Source organism: Mus pahari, chromosome 6, assembly GCF_900095145.1.
Source record: "Mus pahari chromosome 6, PAHARI_EIJ_v1.1, whole genome shotgun sequence".
NCBI lineage: Eukaryota > Metazoa > Chordata > Mammalia > Rodentia > Muridae > Mus > Mus pahari.
In genome coordinates, this window is record NC_034595.1 from 7,833,160 (window position 1) to 7,852,341 (window position 19,182).

General features: G+C 39.6%; 1 protein-coding gene across 2 annotated transcripts in view; it reads left to right on the forward strand.

Moving 5' to 3' along the window:
• Fktn (fukutin) overlaps positions 1-19,182 on the forward strand; it is a 51,119-nt gene that overhangs the window by 25,870 nt on the left and 6,067 nt on the right. For both annotated transcript variants that reach the window (XM_021200553.2, XM_029540131.1), the window contains exons 7-9: positions 4,022-4,151; positions 6,358-6,491; positions 7,720-7,847. In XM_021200553.2, the coding sequence (XP_021056212.1) occupies positions 4,022-4,151; positions 6,358-6,491; positions 7,720-7,847 (392 nt within the window). The remainder of the gene's footprint in view (positions 1-4,021; positions 4,152-6,357; positions 6,492-7,719; positions 7,848-19,182) is intronic.

A 19,182-nucleotide genomic window follows, 5' to 3' on the forward strand; every position in this document is an offset into this window, starting at 1 on the left:
ATTGGGGGCTCTGTGTTCCATCCTATAGATGACTGTGAGCATCCACTTCTGTGTTTGCCCTGCCTTCACTTTGGTGATACTGCATTTTTCCCTTTGTAATCAGAAGCATTTGTTTGCAAGCTACTTTGTAACCATTAAAATATTACATTTCTTATCAAATTTATTGTTGAGATAGAGACTCATGGTTTCCTGTTTAATGAGTTATTTTAATCTTCAGATTGATCCATATTTGGCCAGTTAAAAACTCTTCCTGATAGCTTTTGTATCTTCTAGCTTATCTCCATCTTTCTTCCTTTTTAGTAAAGTATAGATATTCTAGGCTCATCCTGTGATTTTCCTATCCCAGCTCTGGGGTCAGCCAGTTTTCATGAGTCCTTGTAGAAGCCAACATCTGGGGAGTAGGTAGAATGTCCACAACATCTGGGGAGTAAGTAGTATGCCCACGACATCTGGGGAGTAGGTAGTATGTCCATTGCTCTTTGGGTTTTGCTCTACACAGCTCTTTCACTTAATAGAAACATTATGCATATGTCTTTATATATTTATTTCTATATCTGTTTGATGAAATCTATACATTCAAATCATTATCTACAGCCTAATTAAGTTATAAGAACTAGCTAAACAACATTGGATAACCTATCAGGGAACTGGAGAAAACCATTTATCCATCTGTTAGCAGCCATTCACTGCCTATAGCTCTTCATCTAGGGATTAGGGCCTTATGAGATTTCTCCCATCCACACTGTAACGTCAGCTGGTACTGTCATTGTACCCATAGTCCTGTTGAGGTGACCATATTGTTAAGGTTTGGGGGTTCATGTCGTGTTCTCTATAGAGGATGCTGTCTCACAGTATGTTCTTTTCACTCTGAGTCCTGCCCCTCTTCCATAGAACAGGGATTGGGTTGTACATATATTGGCTGAGATAGGCACCCCACATTCAGTTCTCTGCATTGTGGCCAACTGTGACTTTCTTTGGTGGTCTCCATCTGATGTAGAAAGAAGCTTCATTGATGAGGGGTGAGAGCTATGCTGACTGTGGCTGCAAGGCAAAATGCTGGTATTCAGAATTCAGTAGAATTATACTGGTTTAGGAAAAGGGCAGTAGTAGGTTCTCTAGGTTCCGTGACCTCTTTCCAGCCACTGGCCGGGTTTACAAGACCAGGCATGAGATCCTTCCTACTGAGCAAGCCTTAAGTGCAATTAGGTAGCTGTTGTTTACTCCCAAGATGTAAGCGCCACTGTTGAATCCTTGATGGCCTCTTGCCATGCTGCTCATTGATGTGGTGTTTAGGGCTTATAGTTGAGTGAGACTTTAACTGCTTTTCTCCTTCGCAGTTTGCATGAGCACCTTCAGATACTATGAGAGGCTCCAGGTCATTTCCAGCTAGATTCCTCTAAGTCACGTGTATAAAGTGTGTAGTATCTTCAGCAAATAGTGTCTTCCCTTCATGTTCTGAAAGGCAACCAAAGACAGTGGCTTATATCATTTGAGAGTTTCTTGGACTCCTCTGATCAACAGTTTGAAGAAAGGTTTCTCATAAGGCAAGAATTTTTTAACAGAGAGGAAAATTGTAGCTTCAAGAAACCATTTAACACTGTCATATTGGCTTAGCATGTAGTCTACATTGCAGCTGGGTCTGTAAACTTTAGCTCTAGGCATTCCGTATAACAAGCATAGAAACATGTACCTCTCAATCCAGTCGTGTGCTCTTAAAAGAAGCAGTGGCTCAGGAAAGGGATATTTTATTTCAGGAGATTCTTTATAGTTTGCTTAATCCATAAGAACAATTTACCTACAAGGAGTGCTCCTTCATAAGACACTTTGTTCCTGAAGAGAGCCATTTAGTGGTTCCATTCCTTATTGTCCCAGTGACATCTCTGTAAACTGTATCTCTCCTGCGTTCTTGTAAAGAAACACAAGTTACTTTAGGACATTGTCAGAATTAGTTACTTCCTCATTTAGCCTCCCTACAGTATTTGTTGCTCACCTCCTCTGGACCACACGACATTCCAGCGTTGTAGATTCTCGTGTTTACAGCCTCACTGAGGAGACTGAGACAAAACCAACAGTTACAACTAAAGTAAGAATGAACACGCGGGGCTAGAGAGATAGCTCAGTGGTTAAAATCTCTGGTTCTCTTCCAGAGGACTCGAGTTTGATGCCCAGCACCCACATGGCGGTTCACAACCATCTATAACCTCAAGAGATTTCATGTTCTCTTCTATCTCCACAGGTACCAGGCATGTGCATAGTACATAGACATAAAAAATATTAATTTTTAAAAAGAATTTAAAAGTATGTGTGAGTGGTGATTATTGTAAGTTAATGGAGGAGCTGACTGATTTACTTGGCTTTGTGTATTAGTACATGGTCAATAGAAACACTGGAAAAATAAACTCACCTGTCTTTTAGGAAAACAGTTATTTCTCAGAGACTGGAGTGAAAACATGATTTTCACTGTATTCAGAGTCAGAGGCACACTAAAAGGAGGACAGCATATAAGGTCACATAGGCTAGAAAGGCTGTGCCATATTGCTTCTGTCTGGGTGATAACTTGATTTTGTTTTTTTGAGATAGGGTTTGTGTAGCCCTGGCTATCCTAGAACTCACTTGCTCTGTAGACCAGGTTGGCCTCAAACTCAGTGAGATCCTTCTTCAAAGAACTGGGATTCAAAGCCTGGGTCACCACTGCCAGGCTGAGAAGTTGCATTTTATTGCTATAACAGGACATATAAAAAGAGGCTAGTGATGAAGGCAGAGCAAAAGGTAGGACCGGTGTCCTTGCTCTGCTAGGCCAAATAGCTTATATTTTGTTCCATAGTGGAATATCTCTGAAGAATTCATCCTGTTTTCTTCAGTTACAGAATAAAATGCAGTGACTCCAAATAAGCAAGATGACTAAGTAAAAGATGGTATTTTAGTACAAATCTGTATATTTTACAGAAGGATTTCATTCAGATGTGTAGAGAGGTTCTGCAAAGCATAGTTACTGTCTTTAAGGTATAAATAAATGAGGACAGTAGTGGCAATGAAATTTGCTTCTTCCGTTGCCTTGTTCATTCATCAGATGTGGGGGTACTGGTGTAGACACGGGTATTTGATGTCTTTTCCTCGTCGAGCTTACACTTGTAAAAGGAGATAGACGTAGAGCCAATCACAGGTTATCTGATTCAGAAAGAGTCCTTCCCTGCTTGACTACCCAGTGTCTAACGAGAAGTAAATGACTGTACAATGGAAACATCATGTAATCTATTTTGTTTAATGCTTCTAGCTGTGTAATTAGTTCTTTTCCCCCGGCTGCCCAGCCTGCTAAATTCTGATGTGCAGAGAAAAGTGCTAACAGTTGAAGTCTCATTGTTGGGGAATCCTAGCTGCTTATATTCTTTCCTTCTAAACTGGTTCTTCTAGAATCTATTCTAATTATTTTAATGTGTGCCTAAGAAATCGGAGTAAACTCTGATTTCTGGGTTTGTTGAGTGTATGAGTTTGTGCCTATGTGTATAGATGTGTGGACACACTTGTGCACTTACGTTTGAGGCCAGAGGCTGGCACTTGGTGTCTTCCTCTACTACATCTTATTTCTATCGACTCCCAGGTCTCCTGCACTCCTGCCCAGTGCACCCCCTTCATCTCTGACATGTTTATAATGCACAGAATCCACTTAGTATTTCTATGTGCACTTGGACAGTTAGCAGCAGCCATGTTCCTTTACCTTAACTTTTAGATAGGTCTCTCACTAAACCTGGAACTGGTGGAGACTGCTTGGCCAGTGAGCTCCACAGATCTGTCTGTCTGTCACCTACCCCCATAGCACAGGTGTTGCAGGCACACACACCGACACTCCCAGCTTCTATGTGGGTGTTGAAAATCCAGGTTCAGCCCATACCTCCTAAATTTGGATTTTTTTACAATGGAAAACAGATGCACTGTTAATTTCTCGATTTAATTCAAATATCGTATTAGTGTTTCTAGCAGTTTAGGGATTGTTATAATAGATAACTGTTTGTTAAACCTGCAGCAGTACATTGATGATAATACTGTGGATGCTATGGTCTTTCGAAAGAGGGCAAAGGAGTTACTGCAACTAGCAGCCAAGACACTGAAAGAGCTGGGAGTGCCCTTCTGGCTGAGCAGTGGGACTTGTCTAGGTAAAAATGCTTTACTTTTTCTCTCTCTGTCTCTGTCTTTAGGAGTAAATGCTTGAGGGAATCAGGCATTAGTAATATTGACAGTATAATATTTATAATCAGAATAAGCATTAGTATTCAAAGCAAAGATGTGTTGACTGCTTTAAGATAATTGATAAAATATAAAATAGAACCTTCTTTTTAAAAGATTTATTTATTTATTTATGCATTTTATGTTTATTAGTGCTCTATTTGCATGTACACCTGTATACCAGAACAGGGCATCAGGTCGCATTATAGATGATTGTGAACAATCATGCAAGTGCTGGGAACTGAACTCTGAACTTCTGGAAGAGCCGCCAATGTACTTAACCTCGGATCCATCTCTCCAGCCATATAAAATAGATCTAAGGTCACCTGTATTTACTAAAAGTTATAATGTATGTAAATTTACATCAGACATGTATACGGTTGGTTTTCAGGTACTTGTTAAATTACCTTTGTTATCCTGAATGCCTTTGTTTCCTCTATCTCAAATGTTAAACTGCAGGGAACATTTCTAGTGGGAGGAAGATTGAAAGGCTCTGAGGTCATCCATTAACGTTTCCAGGTCATTGAGAGCATCACTACTCACTTGAGATGGGGAAAGATGCTTTTGTAGTCTTACGCAGCAGCTATTAAACTCTGGAAAAGGTTTCCAGATACACGTTCATTACACCGGCTCCTTGGGATTTAGAATTATGCAGATATCTGCTCCTTCTCAATTATTACTGTAGTTGATATCTGTGTTTTGATTGTGACAGGATTTGTACACAAAGTTAATTCCAGTTAATTCAGCTTTTAAAAAGAGTCACCATGGAATTTGTTGTCCAGTTCAGGACACTTTGAGACTGAAAAGAAATGCTTTAAATAATTGTATGTGTGCAACAGATTGTAGCCTGGGATCCGTGGCTCTCCTACAGAGTAGGTTATGTGAAAGATTACATGCTTAGACTGGGTATGGCACACACCTGTAATCCAGCACAGGAGGTAGAGGCAGAAGGCTCAGAAGTTCAAGGCCATAGTTACATAGCAAGTTCAAAGCCAGTCTGGGATACACGAGACCCTAAATTAGAAACAAAATAATAAAAACATAAAAGATCACAGTGGTAATCTCTTATGTATATAATATTTGCTTTAAAGTTTGACTTTTTATAGAAGCAAGGTTGTTTTATAGTCAGTAATTAAAAATTCTTAGTCATTTGTCATGATTCAAGTTTTTAGCCTCGTGGTTTATTTCATTTATAAAATAAGAGAATTGTATTTAATGGTGCTGTGTATTAAATGTTATTTATGGTATTTAAGGAGCCTTTAATTTTACATTTTGGTGGGGGCTTTGTATGTGGGGGTTAATTTTGTTATAATTCAACAAATAATATTACCCAGTAGCAACGCCTATTAGTGTGGCTATAGACATTTACATACTTCAAAAGCCATTTGAATAGGAGCAGTAGAAGTGAAGAAGGGAAGACTCGGGAGTTATTAGTAATGGTAGGGAGAAAGTTTTCTTAGAATGTTGCTGAGGCATCTAAACAAGAAGTAGATACACAGGAATCACTGAGAAATAGCCTTGCTGAACATCATACCTTAATCAGATCTTTTTAAGTGACCATTGCTTATGAGCTATTTGGAATTGGTAAGTGCTATAAATTATGGACTCTGGAAAGTATATTAAGAGAACTAAATATTCCTAGCACATCTTAAGGCAGTCTCAGTCATTAAATGTTAATGATTAAACTCTCTGAACAGCAGTTGTTTAAGTGGATCATCTGTTTACCATATTATTAAAGCTAATGATCTATCCAGAAATTATTATGGATCCTGAAAACCTGTTCTTGTTTACATAGGATTCATTGTGAAGCTTTGGCTGTTTTGAAACTCACTATATAGAACAAAACAGGCTGGCCTGAAGGTGTGAGCCACCACACCTGACATCATTAAAGCCTTTGAGGAAGCTGAGCACTCAGACCAGGGAAAGAAAGAAAACGGGAGAGAAAGAGGGAGATTGATTCCTCAAGGAAACGTCTAGTCGTTTAGTTTGGGATTTAACTTTTAAAAAATAATCTTGGTAAAGCACCCCAACTTTAACCCTATGAAATCATATAACCATTACTATAAAGTTTGTTCATTATAATGACTAATTTTCCAAATATAACTTAAAACTTTTTCTCCCCTTCCCCTACTTTAGGATGGTATCGGCAGTGCGGTATTATTCCTTACAGCAAAGATGTCGACCTAGGGATTTTTATACAAGATTACAAACCTGATATTATTTTGGCATTTCAGGAAGCAGGACTTCCACTCAAACACAAGTTTGGGAAGGTTGGTAATAGTTAAATTCCTATCATAAGTAGTGTGTCTATTGTAAAGTTTACCTTATCTACCGTATATTTACTTCAATTTGTGACAAACATAGTTTTATCACTCAGTACTTATCAGATAGGCTTGTGGAAGCTATTATCCCTTAAGATTTCTCTGCTACTTAAAGGGAAGCTAGAAAATTGAGCCCTTTACTGATAGTGAAGAAAGAAGGTTCTTTGGCTCTTATAAGAGGCTGTATTCCTGTTCTTTTAGGTGATAGTATGGTACAAAATTAATATAAAGCTAAGATGTCCGAAGTTACATTTTTTTTCTGAGTTTCTTATTCTATGATCACTCAGGACTAGATTTCTTAATAACATCAGCACAGATATCCATTGCTTGCTAAAGGATAGAGATTTGGAAACATGTTAAACCAGTTTTGTCTTGCTCATACATCCTAAGGTGAGCAACTTCCTTAGAAGCTAGCAAGAGCCAGGGCACCATGGCCTAGAACTATGTTCTGGGTGAACTCTTACTTTGATTACTGTTCCAGAAGTCCATGATCCTCTGTGATCATCCTGCTCTTAATTTGTCCACAGAGAAGTATTATCCTGCAAAGCAAGGGAAAAAAGGAAAAAATTCATTCCTGGAAAATTATTTCTCACCACCAGAGATAATCATTCTAATTTAAAAAGTACACACACACACACACACACAAATTTAATGTTTTCTGCAGCCAAGCAAAGTAATAGCTTTATTCGTTCAGCAGATACTTGCCAAGTGCTGGTGTCTGGCATTGTGCTTACATACAGATGTGTGGAGCATACAGATGGATACATTAGCGTTTATCTCTGTGAGGGTCACATTAGTTGTTATGCGATGCTGTTGAAGGCACACACACCAAGTCCAATGTGAACCACACTTTTAGGATAAGTTTCCTTTCTTTATTAGTTAGAAATGGGCTCCGGAATATGATGTTTCGATTTTCCCTGCAGAATGACAGTTTTAACTACCATGAGGCATTTACTCATGAATTTTTGTCAGTTTAAGAAACGTTTTATATGCATTTAAGAAAAGTTAGTTTAGTATGCCACTTTCTGAAACTTCTACTTTCAGCGGGATTTAAGGTTACAAACCATGCATCTTAGAATTAATGCTCCCTACATAAAACATTAACATAGTTCCTTTCTTAAAAAATGAAAGTGTGTTTCTGTTGTTTCAGTCTGTAAAGGTTTTCATTCTCCTGTAGGTGGAAGACAGCTTGGAGCTATCCTTCCAGGGAAAAGATGATGTAAAACTTGATATTTTTTTCTTCTATGAAGAGACTGATCATATGTGGAATGGAGGCACGCAGGCCAGAACAGGAAAAAAGTTTAAGTATGAATCAGATAAGTAATTATTAAGCAAAAAGGGGCTCTGGGAGTCACTCCAGAAACTAGAAAGTCTGTTGCCACTGTGCTGTCAGCTTACCTAGAGCCCAGCTTTCCTGTGTGCTCTCAGAACTCACTGTGAGGAGTGTATGCAGAGGGATCACTAAGGCTGGCCAACCGAGGAGTTATGACCAAAGCCTTGAGTTACCATAGAACAAACTGCACAAATATGAAGCCCACAGCCTAAGGCAGAAATATGTCTGTCAGAGTTATAGAGCTTGGTAATCTATAGCAATGGACAAACAACTGGAACAGACAGTGGACTCTATAGGCTTCGTATTTTCAGCCGCTGTTCCACATGGCCTCCATAATATACTTGACAGTAAGAAGTACTTACCATAGTACTTAGCACTTAGCAAGTTAACAGCATGTAGGATTATCACTGATGTCACCTAATGTCATGATTCTTTTATAGTTACTGTCATTGCTACTATTGGTAGTCATGTGACCATGGGCATACATTTGAGTCATTAAGCAGGAAGGAGACTATTGTGCATACATAGAGGAGGAATTCTAGACTTACAGTGTTGCTTTCCTTAGGTTCATCTGTCCTGCTAGGGTTCCTGAGTCTTCATGGGAAGATTGTAAAGTACATTTGTTCTGGAGGTTTGAGAGTAATCCAGACCTTTTTCTGAAAGTCATAAATTATCCCCAAATTGACTCTCATCCTGGAGCATACTCTTTAAACTTTTGTTAGTTATAAAAACTACTTTGCATTATAACAACAAATGCTATTGAGTAAAATCCAATTATAAAATACATAGGAATACAGATTTTTATAGAAAGAGAAATGAGCCAGTGAGATGGTTTAGCAGGTAAGACACTTACTGTCAGGCTAAACAACCTGAGTTGGATCATTGGGGACATACATGGTGGGAGGAGAGACCAACTCTCACAAGTTGTCCGCTGACATCCACACATGCAGCACACTGTGCCCACTACACATGTACATACAAACACAAAAAATGATTAAAAATGTAAATATCCTTAGAAATAAGTAACTTAGTGAGTATAAAAGTGTCTTGGTCAGGGTTATTCCTGCTGTGGTGAAACACCATGACCGAAGTAAGGTGGGGAGGAAAGGGTTTACACTGTAGTCCATCAACAAAGGAAGTTAGGACAGGACCTCAAGAAGGCCAGGAATCTGGCAGCAGAAGCCACGGAGGGGTGCTGTTTAATCATGGCTTGCTCAGCCTGCTGTATTGTAGACCCCAGGACCACCACTCACAATGGGCGGGCCCTCCCTATCAGTCACTAATTTAAGAAATGCTGTACAGGCTTCCTACAAGTGTGAGCTTGAGGAATTGTCTTCATTGAGCTTCCTCCCTCTCAGATGACTTTAGCTTGTGCTGAGCTGACATCAGCTCCCCAGAACAATAGTAAGTAGTACCTAAAGCTAGTTAGTAGTTAGTTAGTAAGTAGTACCTAAAGTTAGTTAGGTGATGGAGAGGGGGTTGGAAATATGTACAGCTTGTCTATTCAAAATATAACAGAAATGTGAAAGTTAGTGTCTAGAGGTTTTTTCCTTACAATCTGCACACCACAGAAGTTAGGATCCCAGAGCCAGCTTTTGAGTCCCAGCTGTATGTGTTACACAACAGCAGGTTTCTTATTTAGCCTCTCTGCATAAGGCTTTTCCACTGCAAAGTGGAAATAATATTAGACCTTGCCATGCAGCCTTGTTTTAAGAAGTAAAACTATTAATGTGCTGGGAGGGATTTTAAGAGTGTCATGATATCCTGAATGATATTAGCTGGTGTTAATACCACTACAGTAATAGCAAGAAAAAGTTATCCCTTTCTTAGTCTTATGACAGATGTACTAAGCAGCTCATTATGAAGTTGCTTCATCTGCTTTTTGAGAAGTCATGTAAACCGTCACTCTTTTGTCTTAGATTTCCCACTAAGGGTGAATTTGTCTTCTCACGGGTGCCATCCTGAACCATAATCCCCAAAGAAAGCATTCATTTCAGCTGCTGCGCTTTTGGTAGAGACAACTTTGGTTCACTCCACGGCTCGTTACAGTAGCAGTGTTTGGGAAGTGTGAAGAGCTCTCACTAACAGAGAAGTGAGCAGTGGGGGAGCTGTCTGGACAGATGGTGTGCGTCCCACATTTTCTATCATGTAACTGTGACCTTAAAAGGCAGAGAAAAGAACAGGGGAGGCTCTGTAGCGCGGTTTCTTTGGAAGACTCCCCAACCATATGCCATAGACAGCACCATTTCCTTTAAGGAAATATAGACTGTACCTCACGACCATTTCAAAGGGGAAAACCTGAAACTGATGGGGTCTGCTTCAGCCCAGTGTAACTCACACACCAGCTCAGTGCAGATGACAAAAATGTATTGTAATGAAGCTGCTACTGATCCATCAGGGCCACAGACAGACTTGGGAGCTAGACTGCAGCAATGAGCCAGAATCTCCCAGAGTAGTGGAGCTTGCAAATCATAAGCTCCGTGCCAAATTATTATCACATTCTCCTACCAATCAGGTTCCTGGGCCTGGGAATATGAACTTAATTTAACCCTGTCAGCAAGATGGAGAAGTTGTCCCTGAGATGGCTGAACTCAGACAACTGTCTCCTTAAAACAGAAGCTGGTCAGCTATTAGGAAGCCCCCAGATCCCCTAGGGCCTGGGACCTTGAACCTAGTTTCTCCGTATGATTAAGTGGAGTCTGGAAACAAGATGGCAGTACTTAGAACAAGCTTATTTTGCTAGTTTCCAATAAAACTAGTGTAAGATTGGTTTTTGTTTTTTAATTTTATAGTACTGTTTAAAACAAAACAAAAAACCATGTGTTGTTCATGTTGAGGAAAAAAAAAAAACCTGTAGAATGCTTAACATTTTTTTAAGGAAGGAACTCCACAGGAAAAGCTTCTTGTACTACACTGTGCTCCACATGCCTTCTGACTGATAAATTGGATTCTAAGATTTAATAATAATTTTACTATTAGTAGCAACTGTAAAGACGTAGTTACCAGAGTATCTGCTAGATGTGGCCCACTGTATATAGTTTTAGATAATTTTATATTACACTTTGGATTATGTATTTTTGCTACCAACTCAGGCTTGAGGAAGATTAAGGCAGTGATATGAAAATATCACTGGGGTCAGTGGGTAAGAGCACCCGACTGCTCTTCCAAAGGTCCGGAGTTCAAATCCCAGCAACCACATGGTGGCTCATAACCATCTGTTACAAGATCTGACACCCTCTTCTGGAGTGTCTGAAGACAGCTACAGTGTATTTACATATAATAAATAAATAAATCTAAAAAAAAAAGAAAGAAAGAAAATATCACCATCTAAAGCTGTGGCCATTAATAACTGTGCCACTTTTAACCTCAGACTTGTCTGGCTCTCCCTCAATACTTGGCTTAATAGCAGAAGTGAGTTGATCCATGTCAAGTACTTAGAGCAGTACTGTATCAGCACTAAGTACTGCTCCTGTCACCACTACTGGGTAATCACTACTCTGAACTCCTGAGGTGCTGGCCTGGCCCAGAGCACCGCACCTCATCAGGTGCTGACTTGGATCGGTTACCCGCTGTGTGAGCCTTTTCTTCCCGAGTATCATTCAGTCTTTCTCTTCTTTAGTCCCCATTAAGCCTTTTGGTTTTTCCACTTTTATATCTTCTAAAGGTATATGTTCTGTATCTGTTTCATTTTCAACATTGTCTATGTTTCTCACATCTGCCTTCACATATAGAGTCCAGATCACCAGTGGTAAAAAGTGACGACGCTCTGACAGGGTTTATGAGGGGTGGTGGGAGGGAGAGGGTAATCTGTTTAATTTTCCTGCAGACTTTGTAAGCGTTATTATTAGCATTATATAATTATATAAACATAATTGTTAGCATTATTGCCTTCTAACATATTCGGTGGAATGTACAGATAAAGCTATATTAGCCCAAAGTTCATGGTCGGAAGTTTTTCCTTTTTAAAATTTTATTAGCATATATTCATTGTAAACAGTAATGAGTTTCATAAATGCATTTTATTTCAAACATTTTGTGTCGGGATGCCTTTTTTTTTTTTTTTTTTTGGTTTTTCGAGACAAGTTTTCTCTGTGTAGCCCTGGCTGTCCTGGAACTCCTGACAGTTAAATACCCTGCTAGGACTGACATTGTAAAGTACTGTTTTCACTGTTCTTTTTCTTTTGAGCTGCTGGTTCCCTGTGGGCCTTAACCACCTACTGTGCTTCAGATAATGTCATGAAAGGCAATAATGGTTTTTTTTGTTTTTTGTTTTTTTGTTTTTTTGTCACAGCAGCAGATTTGGCCAGGCAGTGGTGGTGAGAGCCTTTAATCCAGCACTTGGGAGGCAAAGGCAGGCAGACTTTGAGTTTGAGGTCAGCCTGGTCTATAGTCCTATTCTAGACAGCCTGGGCTACACAGAAAAACTCTGTCTCTGAAAAGCCACCAAACAAGAAACAAACAAAAAAATCAGTAATTATGAATTTGGAATAGCAATTACTGCAGATTGGGAAAGGGAGCCTAAAGTAGGTCCCTGCATGCTGTATGCATGGACCGTATTGATAGGTAACTAATATGTATTAGTCAAAAGTAAAGCAGAAATAGGGTCATGTCGTCATCATTTGGTCATGCTATATCGTACAAAGAAATCTAATATCCGTGCAGTTCAGAGCTTAAGCAGTCATGTCACATTTGTTTGTACTACCTCAGAGCTAAGCCCCATCCTTCCTCAACAGCTATTGAATTAATGAATATGGATAAAGAAATGACTTAATAGGGTTATCTATATATTGCCAGATTGTGTTCCCAAAAAGTTATTACATTTTTTGATAGCCACCAACAATAAGTGATACTTTTATGTTACTGAATTTTACATTGTAATGTTGGTCTTTGTGAGACTGATTGTTCCTTTGAGTCATCCCCCCCATGACTTTGCATTAATATAATATATCATAAAACAGGATCAGTTATTGATGAGAGGTTATGAGAGTTATCACCTGGCAACTGTTTCAAAATCCATAGGCTCTTTAGTCCTACCAGATACGTGTCTCCATAGGCTCTTTAGTCCTCCTACCAGATATGCATCTCCCACTACTTTCTGGTCTCCATTTCAAAATTCAGCTATGAAACATTATAACGCTTTATATTATATCATTTTAAACATTAGTTGACCACTATGTAGAAACCTCTATCGAAAGTTTATAAAAGTATGAGTTTAGGACAGTGGGTCCAGGAAGTCTGTTAGCCCTGGATTCAAGTCTAAGGCGAGTGTTTCAACCTAAGCGTCTGAGCTTCAGATTTCTCCTCACTGAGAAGAAAAACACTGCGTCCTTCACAGCGTGTACTGCTTAGTTACATACTGCAAAGTCACCTGTTGTAGGACTTAGCTCACGACAGCTCTCAACTCTTCCTAATCCCCATTAGTCTGACTCAGTATCATCTAGTGATTAAGGGGAAATGTATTAGTATACTAAAGTCTACCATATATTACAGGAGGAAGGCAGATTTATATGACACACTGTGACAGATGAATTGTAGACCCACAGAGGGTAACGGTTGACTTAGTACAGTTGGAGTGGGAATTGCTTGTAAATTACCTTGAGTTGACTCTAAGAAAGGAAACTGTGGTGAAGCGTAGGAGCCATGCTGAGGATGCTAGTGAACAGCAGTTGCCAGGGTCTTTATGCTGAGCTGCAGATGCATGGGCTGATTTTCTTATGCATATGTATGCATAAAATGGAGTTGCCTGGCCATAGGATATATGCGTTTCACCTTAAGGAATTTATTAACGGATTGTTCTTTGCCATCCTTCATGTGGCCATCATCGTATTACAAGACTCGCACTTGCTGCATGTTCTTGGCAGCACTTGATATTCTCTTTAGTTTTTAACCATTTTTCTTAGATTGCATTGTTACCATACCATAGTTTTAATTTCCACTTTTTTTGTATTTATTGACCGGCTCTGTTTTGTGGGGAACTTATTAGCTATCTTAGTGGTTTTTCCTCTGAGATGTCAGTTCTCTTCTCACTAACCATAGCTCTATATATTAAAAACATCTCCTTCCAGTATGTCCTTTATTCTTTTCTCTCAATAGTAGCTTACTCACTGAAAGTTCTTAGTTTCAATGTAATTCTGTTTATCAGTCTCTATGTTCAGAACCTTTGGTGCCCTTTTTACAAAATAGTTTCCTATTTGAGGTAATGAAGGTAGTTTTTGGTTGTCTTTTAGACACTGTTTTATATGTAACAACGTAAAGATCAAGTTTAACCTCCAGACTTTATTCACATTAGTTTTTTGTTAGTATTCTCTTTCTGTTCCAAGAGCCAGTCCAGTATGCCACATTATGTTTAGACTCCTTTGGCTTTTGATCCTTGATTTTAATCCAGGAGTTTAAGAATGACACCAGTGATTCCAGATTGCCACTCACCATTGTCCTGTCTCTTCCCAGTCAACGGCATTGACTTGCTTTCTCTACAAAGTTTAGTACCCTGTAGACATGATCTTCCCTCCCTCTGAGTTTTCATAGATCTCCCCAAGAACTCGAGTTCTTTCTGCTGAGTTTTTTAGAGTCCCTTGCTAACCTGTCTGCCCTAAATTACAGATAAAGTCAGTCTTGATAAACTCTCAGGCTGAGTGAAACCTACGTACTGCTTGACTCTGAATCAGTTCTCTGCTGTGTGGTGAGCAGGGGAGGTAAAGGAGCGAAGCTAGGTCACTCTGCTTCTCACTGTGTTATGGAGTTAGCTTCAGAGCTGTCCCTCATGGACACCCAGCCCAGAGGCTGATGCTATGCTCCTGTCGCTCCAGCTCTCAAGAAACACATCTGTCTCTGCAGGACATGCAGCCGCCAAGCTAAAAGGCAGACTTGAGTCATTTCTTTAAATGAGGATATTTAAAGAGATGGGATCACTTTTCCCAAGTGATCCCATCTCCTACTCTATATCTTCGTATTTTGTATCATACTAATTATATCATGGGTCTCCATAACTGAATCTCCAGTGAGTGAGGAGCAGGTGTAAGAGGAAGGACTGAGGGAGAAACCTGAAGAGGCAGTTTCTCCTAAAGTGAGCTTTGGTTTTATATTAAGGAGAAAATTGTACTACAAAATATTTATGTGAAGTAAAAGTTGACATTTTTTAAAACATATATTTTGTTAAACATAGTTTGTAAGATACTAATTTGGTAGTGTCTGAAGAGACATTTCCGTTACAAGACTTAAGTACAGGTGGTAACAGTTTTATTCAGAGAAGCCGAATGGTTTGGTTTTACCCATGCTACCCAGATGTCCAAATGTTCACCTTCTGGTGAGCAGATACATTCATTGTGTATATGTTCACCTTCTGGTGAGCAGAAACATTCATTGTGTATTCACACAACGGAATACTACTGAGTGCTGAAGGGGAACGAGTTACCAGATACACTAACCTGGATGAATCTTCAAAACATGCAGAGTGAAGGAAGTCAGATGGGAGGGGGACTTAAACTGCGCATTTTCATTTATTTGAATTGTCTGCTGAGCACAGTGGTATGCATGTGGAATTCCAGCACCCAGTAGGCAGAGTCCAAGGACTAGCCACAAGCTCAGGAACGCCCCAGGCTCCATCTAGAATCAAAACCCTTCCATGCAGGTTCTCTTCCATGTAGGATTGAACTCAGGTCATTAGGCGTGGCAGCAAGCGCCTTTTACCACCAGCACTCACTGTTTTGTTTTGTTTTTAAATCACTTAAAATTAATGCATTTCATTCTGTAAGATTACACCTCAAAGCATTAAGTTAGGTTAAAAATATAAAAATACTTTATAATTTTGAAAACTGATGCTAAGACAAAATAGTCTAAGATTACACATTGAGAAGCAGCACTGTGTGGGCCAGAGGCAGTGAAGTTGACCAAGGAAGACCTAATTGCATGAAAACCTTTGCATCTAATTAGACAAATTAGGTAATAGACTATGATTTTAAAAATCCTTTTGAATCTGGTGTGAAATTTGAACTCCTAAATTTAACCTCCCTATCTAATTATTACATCTAAAGAGAAATTCTTCAAAATTATCTGACAGAAAATAATTATAGCTAGAATCTTAATTTTTGTTGATCAGCTACAGATCTAGTTTTTATAAGTCATGCAGTGTAAATAAAAGTGCTTTAAAACTTGTTCCTCTGGCATATTTTATGCGTGTGTTTAAGCTGTTGGGTTTATAATCATAAAGTATGTCCATTCACCTATTACCTGGTACCTATCCTTGCAGGCTTTAATTTGTCTACTTATTAATAACATAAATTATATTTCCTCGTCTGCTGCCTTCGCTTTCTCGTGTGTGTATATGTGTGTGTGTGTGTGTGTGTGTGTGTGTAGACATGCACACTTATTTAGGAGTGGAGAATGAGACGTAAGGTCTCAGACACTATTTCAGCCTATGTCCTGGAGAGTGTATCAGTTCCTCTATGATGCCTTCTGCATGGTCTCATCTGTCGTGGGATTATGAAATGTTTAGTGGAAGAGACTACTTTGTCTTTTAGTTTTTTTCCAAGACGTGGTCTCACTATTTAACACTGGTTGTACTGGAACTCACTCTGTAGGCCAGGCTGCTTCAAACTCGGAGATCCGCCTGCCTGCGCCCCTCACATTGGGATTAAAGGCGTGCACCACCACCAACCTCCTGGCAGTTTTTAAGAAGAAATACTTACCAGCATGCTGGGACTTTGGTTTTTCAAGAGTTGAGTCTAATTCTTGGATGAGTGTGTAAGAGCAGGGTTGTTAAACATACAGATTTGAGAGTGGAAAGTATAAAGATGTCATAATGAGTTATTATATATGATTAATACATATTAATAGGAAAATGAAATATGAAACAAAAAGGAATAGTAACTAATTGTAATAGTATGGTCTGAACACTTAGAAGGCTAAGGCAGTACCAGGTGTGCCTTATTAATAATACAGGGCAGCAAATGATGTTCTGTAATCTTATAAAAGCTAGAATAATAATGATCAAGTTTTAGTCATCAACAATTAAAAGTCACATTCACGGTAAGACAGAAGTAACATTTATAAATACTGAGGAAGGCTGAGAAGGTTGAGGCCTCCCAGATCTGTACTCAGAGACATACTAAAGGAGCCAGAAGTGGTGCTGGGGAGGTGGCACAGTGGGGAAGGCATTACCATGCAAGCCAGCAGAGCAGGCAGAGCTCAGATCCCCAGAACCCACAGGAATGCCCGTGGGCATGCTGGGCCACCGATAATCCAGCCTTGGAAGAAACAGCAGAAATAGGAAAGACCCCCCAGAGCAGAGAAGCTAGACAAGAACTAGCTCCATTGTGAGCTCTGGGTTGGTCAAGAGACCTCCCTAAAAAGAATGCAGGAGAGACAGGGAGGAAGATTCCTGATAACCACAAACAAGTGTGCATGTGGTTATCACATGTATGTACACATGTATATACACACACAAACACACACAGAAGGAAAAAGACAAAAATCCAGAGGGAAGCTAATTATGTATTATATATGTTACAAACATTATTGAAACTCTCCTTTGGTGTGTGAGTATAATTTTTTCCACATAAATGAATTACAGAGGTCTGGAGAGATGCCTAGTGGTTAAGAGCACTTACTGCAATCCCAGAGCAGGGCATGAGTTCAATTCCCAGCACCCACTTTGGTTGCTTACAACCACCTACAACTTCAACTTCAGAAGACCTGACCCCATCTCGGTTCTGGGAATACACACTCACACACACACGCATATACACCCAAACAGACATGTTCATATAAACATTTTTTAAATACTTACACAACTTCAGGATTCATGTGAAGATCGGGATAGATGATCAGTGAAGTCTGCCTGAAGAAAGTGAAGGAAGCAAAGCCAAAAGAAATTAATAAAGCAGTAAACAGTGGAAAGGACCAGTTCCACCTGCTGGCTTGTTTAAAAATTAATTTTGAAATTTGTATAGCATACATTTAGCACAATTGATCAAGGTGTGGGAGTGGGGTAAATAAAGATAATATTCCCCAAACCCAAGATGTCTGGCCCTTTATACTTCTCTCTGTCTGTGTTGTGCTAACAATGAAAAAGTACTATGGGAGACCAATGGGGACAATATGTGAGAATGTGAGCCCAGGTGAAAACATGCTCAAAGAACAGCTTCACAGTGTGCTCGCATTAGTGTGATTCTTTACCTTAAAGGATTGAAGAGTCCTTATGCATAAGGCCTAGTATCCCATCCCCTACCCTGCCACAGGGGTTGGAGGGCAGGCTGGTGACTGAACTGATGTCATTGAAAAAAATTCTGTAAGCAAAAATCTTTTAAGAAAATTTGAATTAAAAGGGCTATGGGGTATCCTTGATTTGATGAATGGAAGATAATGAAAACCGAAAGTGAGCGCCACATTTAATGGTGAAACTTGAGAAGCCTTTCCATTACAGTCAGGAGAAGCAGTGTTCATTGACTCCTATTAAGCAGAACGCTGGTGTTTAGGCACTGGAATAACAGATAAATTGAGCAATAATGATGACATAAGATGCTAATGTTAGTAAACCATTTGTGTTGCCTTGAGAGAAGTTCTGGGGGAAGTGGAGTTTGGCCGTGCTCTTGCAAGTGCAGCATCTAATGCAGACTTCCAGTGGAAAGGTCAAGTGCAGTTGTAGTTGATAGGTCTGTCTCACTTAGCCTCCTTAATGAGCACCAGTAAGTACAGTGATTGGGGTGCTGGAAACGCTTTCTTCTCATTTAGCGATTATGTCCATACATAGTACAGTTACGCTGACAAAATTATTCTTAAGTACCACAAAGTGGCTTTATTGGCTTCAGAGAATTTTGGAAGAAAATAAACCTATCCTCCTCTCGCTCACTCTCCAATCCAGCAACTGTTCCAACTGCCGTTTTAGGAAGAAGCAGCACAAAGTGGTTCAAGTTAGGAACAGATGGGCAACTTTTTGTGTAGCAAGATCTCCTAAATGTGTAGCCTAAGTTAGAGTGCCGTAGTCTAAATTTAAGTCTGTTCCCATTGCGGGTCCCATCCTAAGACTTTAAAGTTCAGACTGCTCTGCCAGACTTAGTCATAGCTTTTAAATCTAAGGTGACTGAGAGATTTAGTATCAGTCAGTATTTACTGGTGACCCAGGCAAAGCACATGGCACATGCTGTTCTGTGTGACTTCCTGCCCATCTCCTGTCCATGTCCTGACCTCATAATTAGTTAAAATGTTTTATGGGCTGTTTGCCTCTCTATTCTAGGACGCTAAGATATTCTTCGGTTGAATAGAGAGAGCAGAGAAACAAGAATCGCAGAGGGTTTAGGGGGGTTGGCAGCT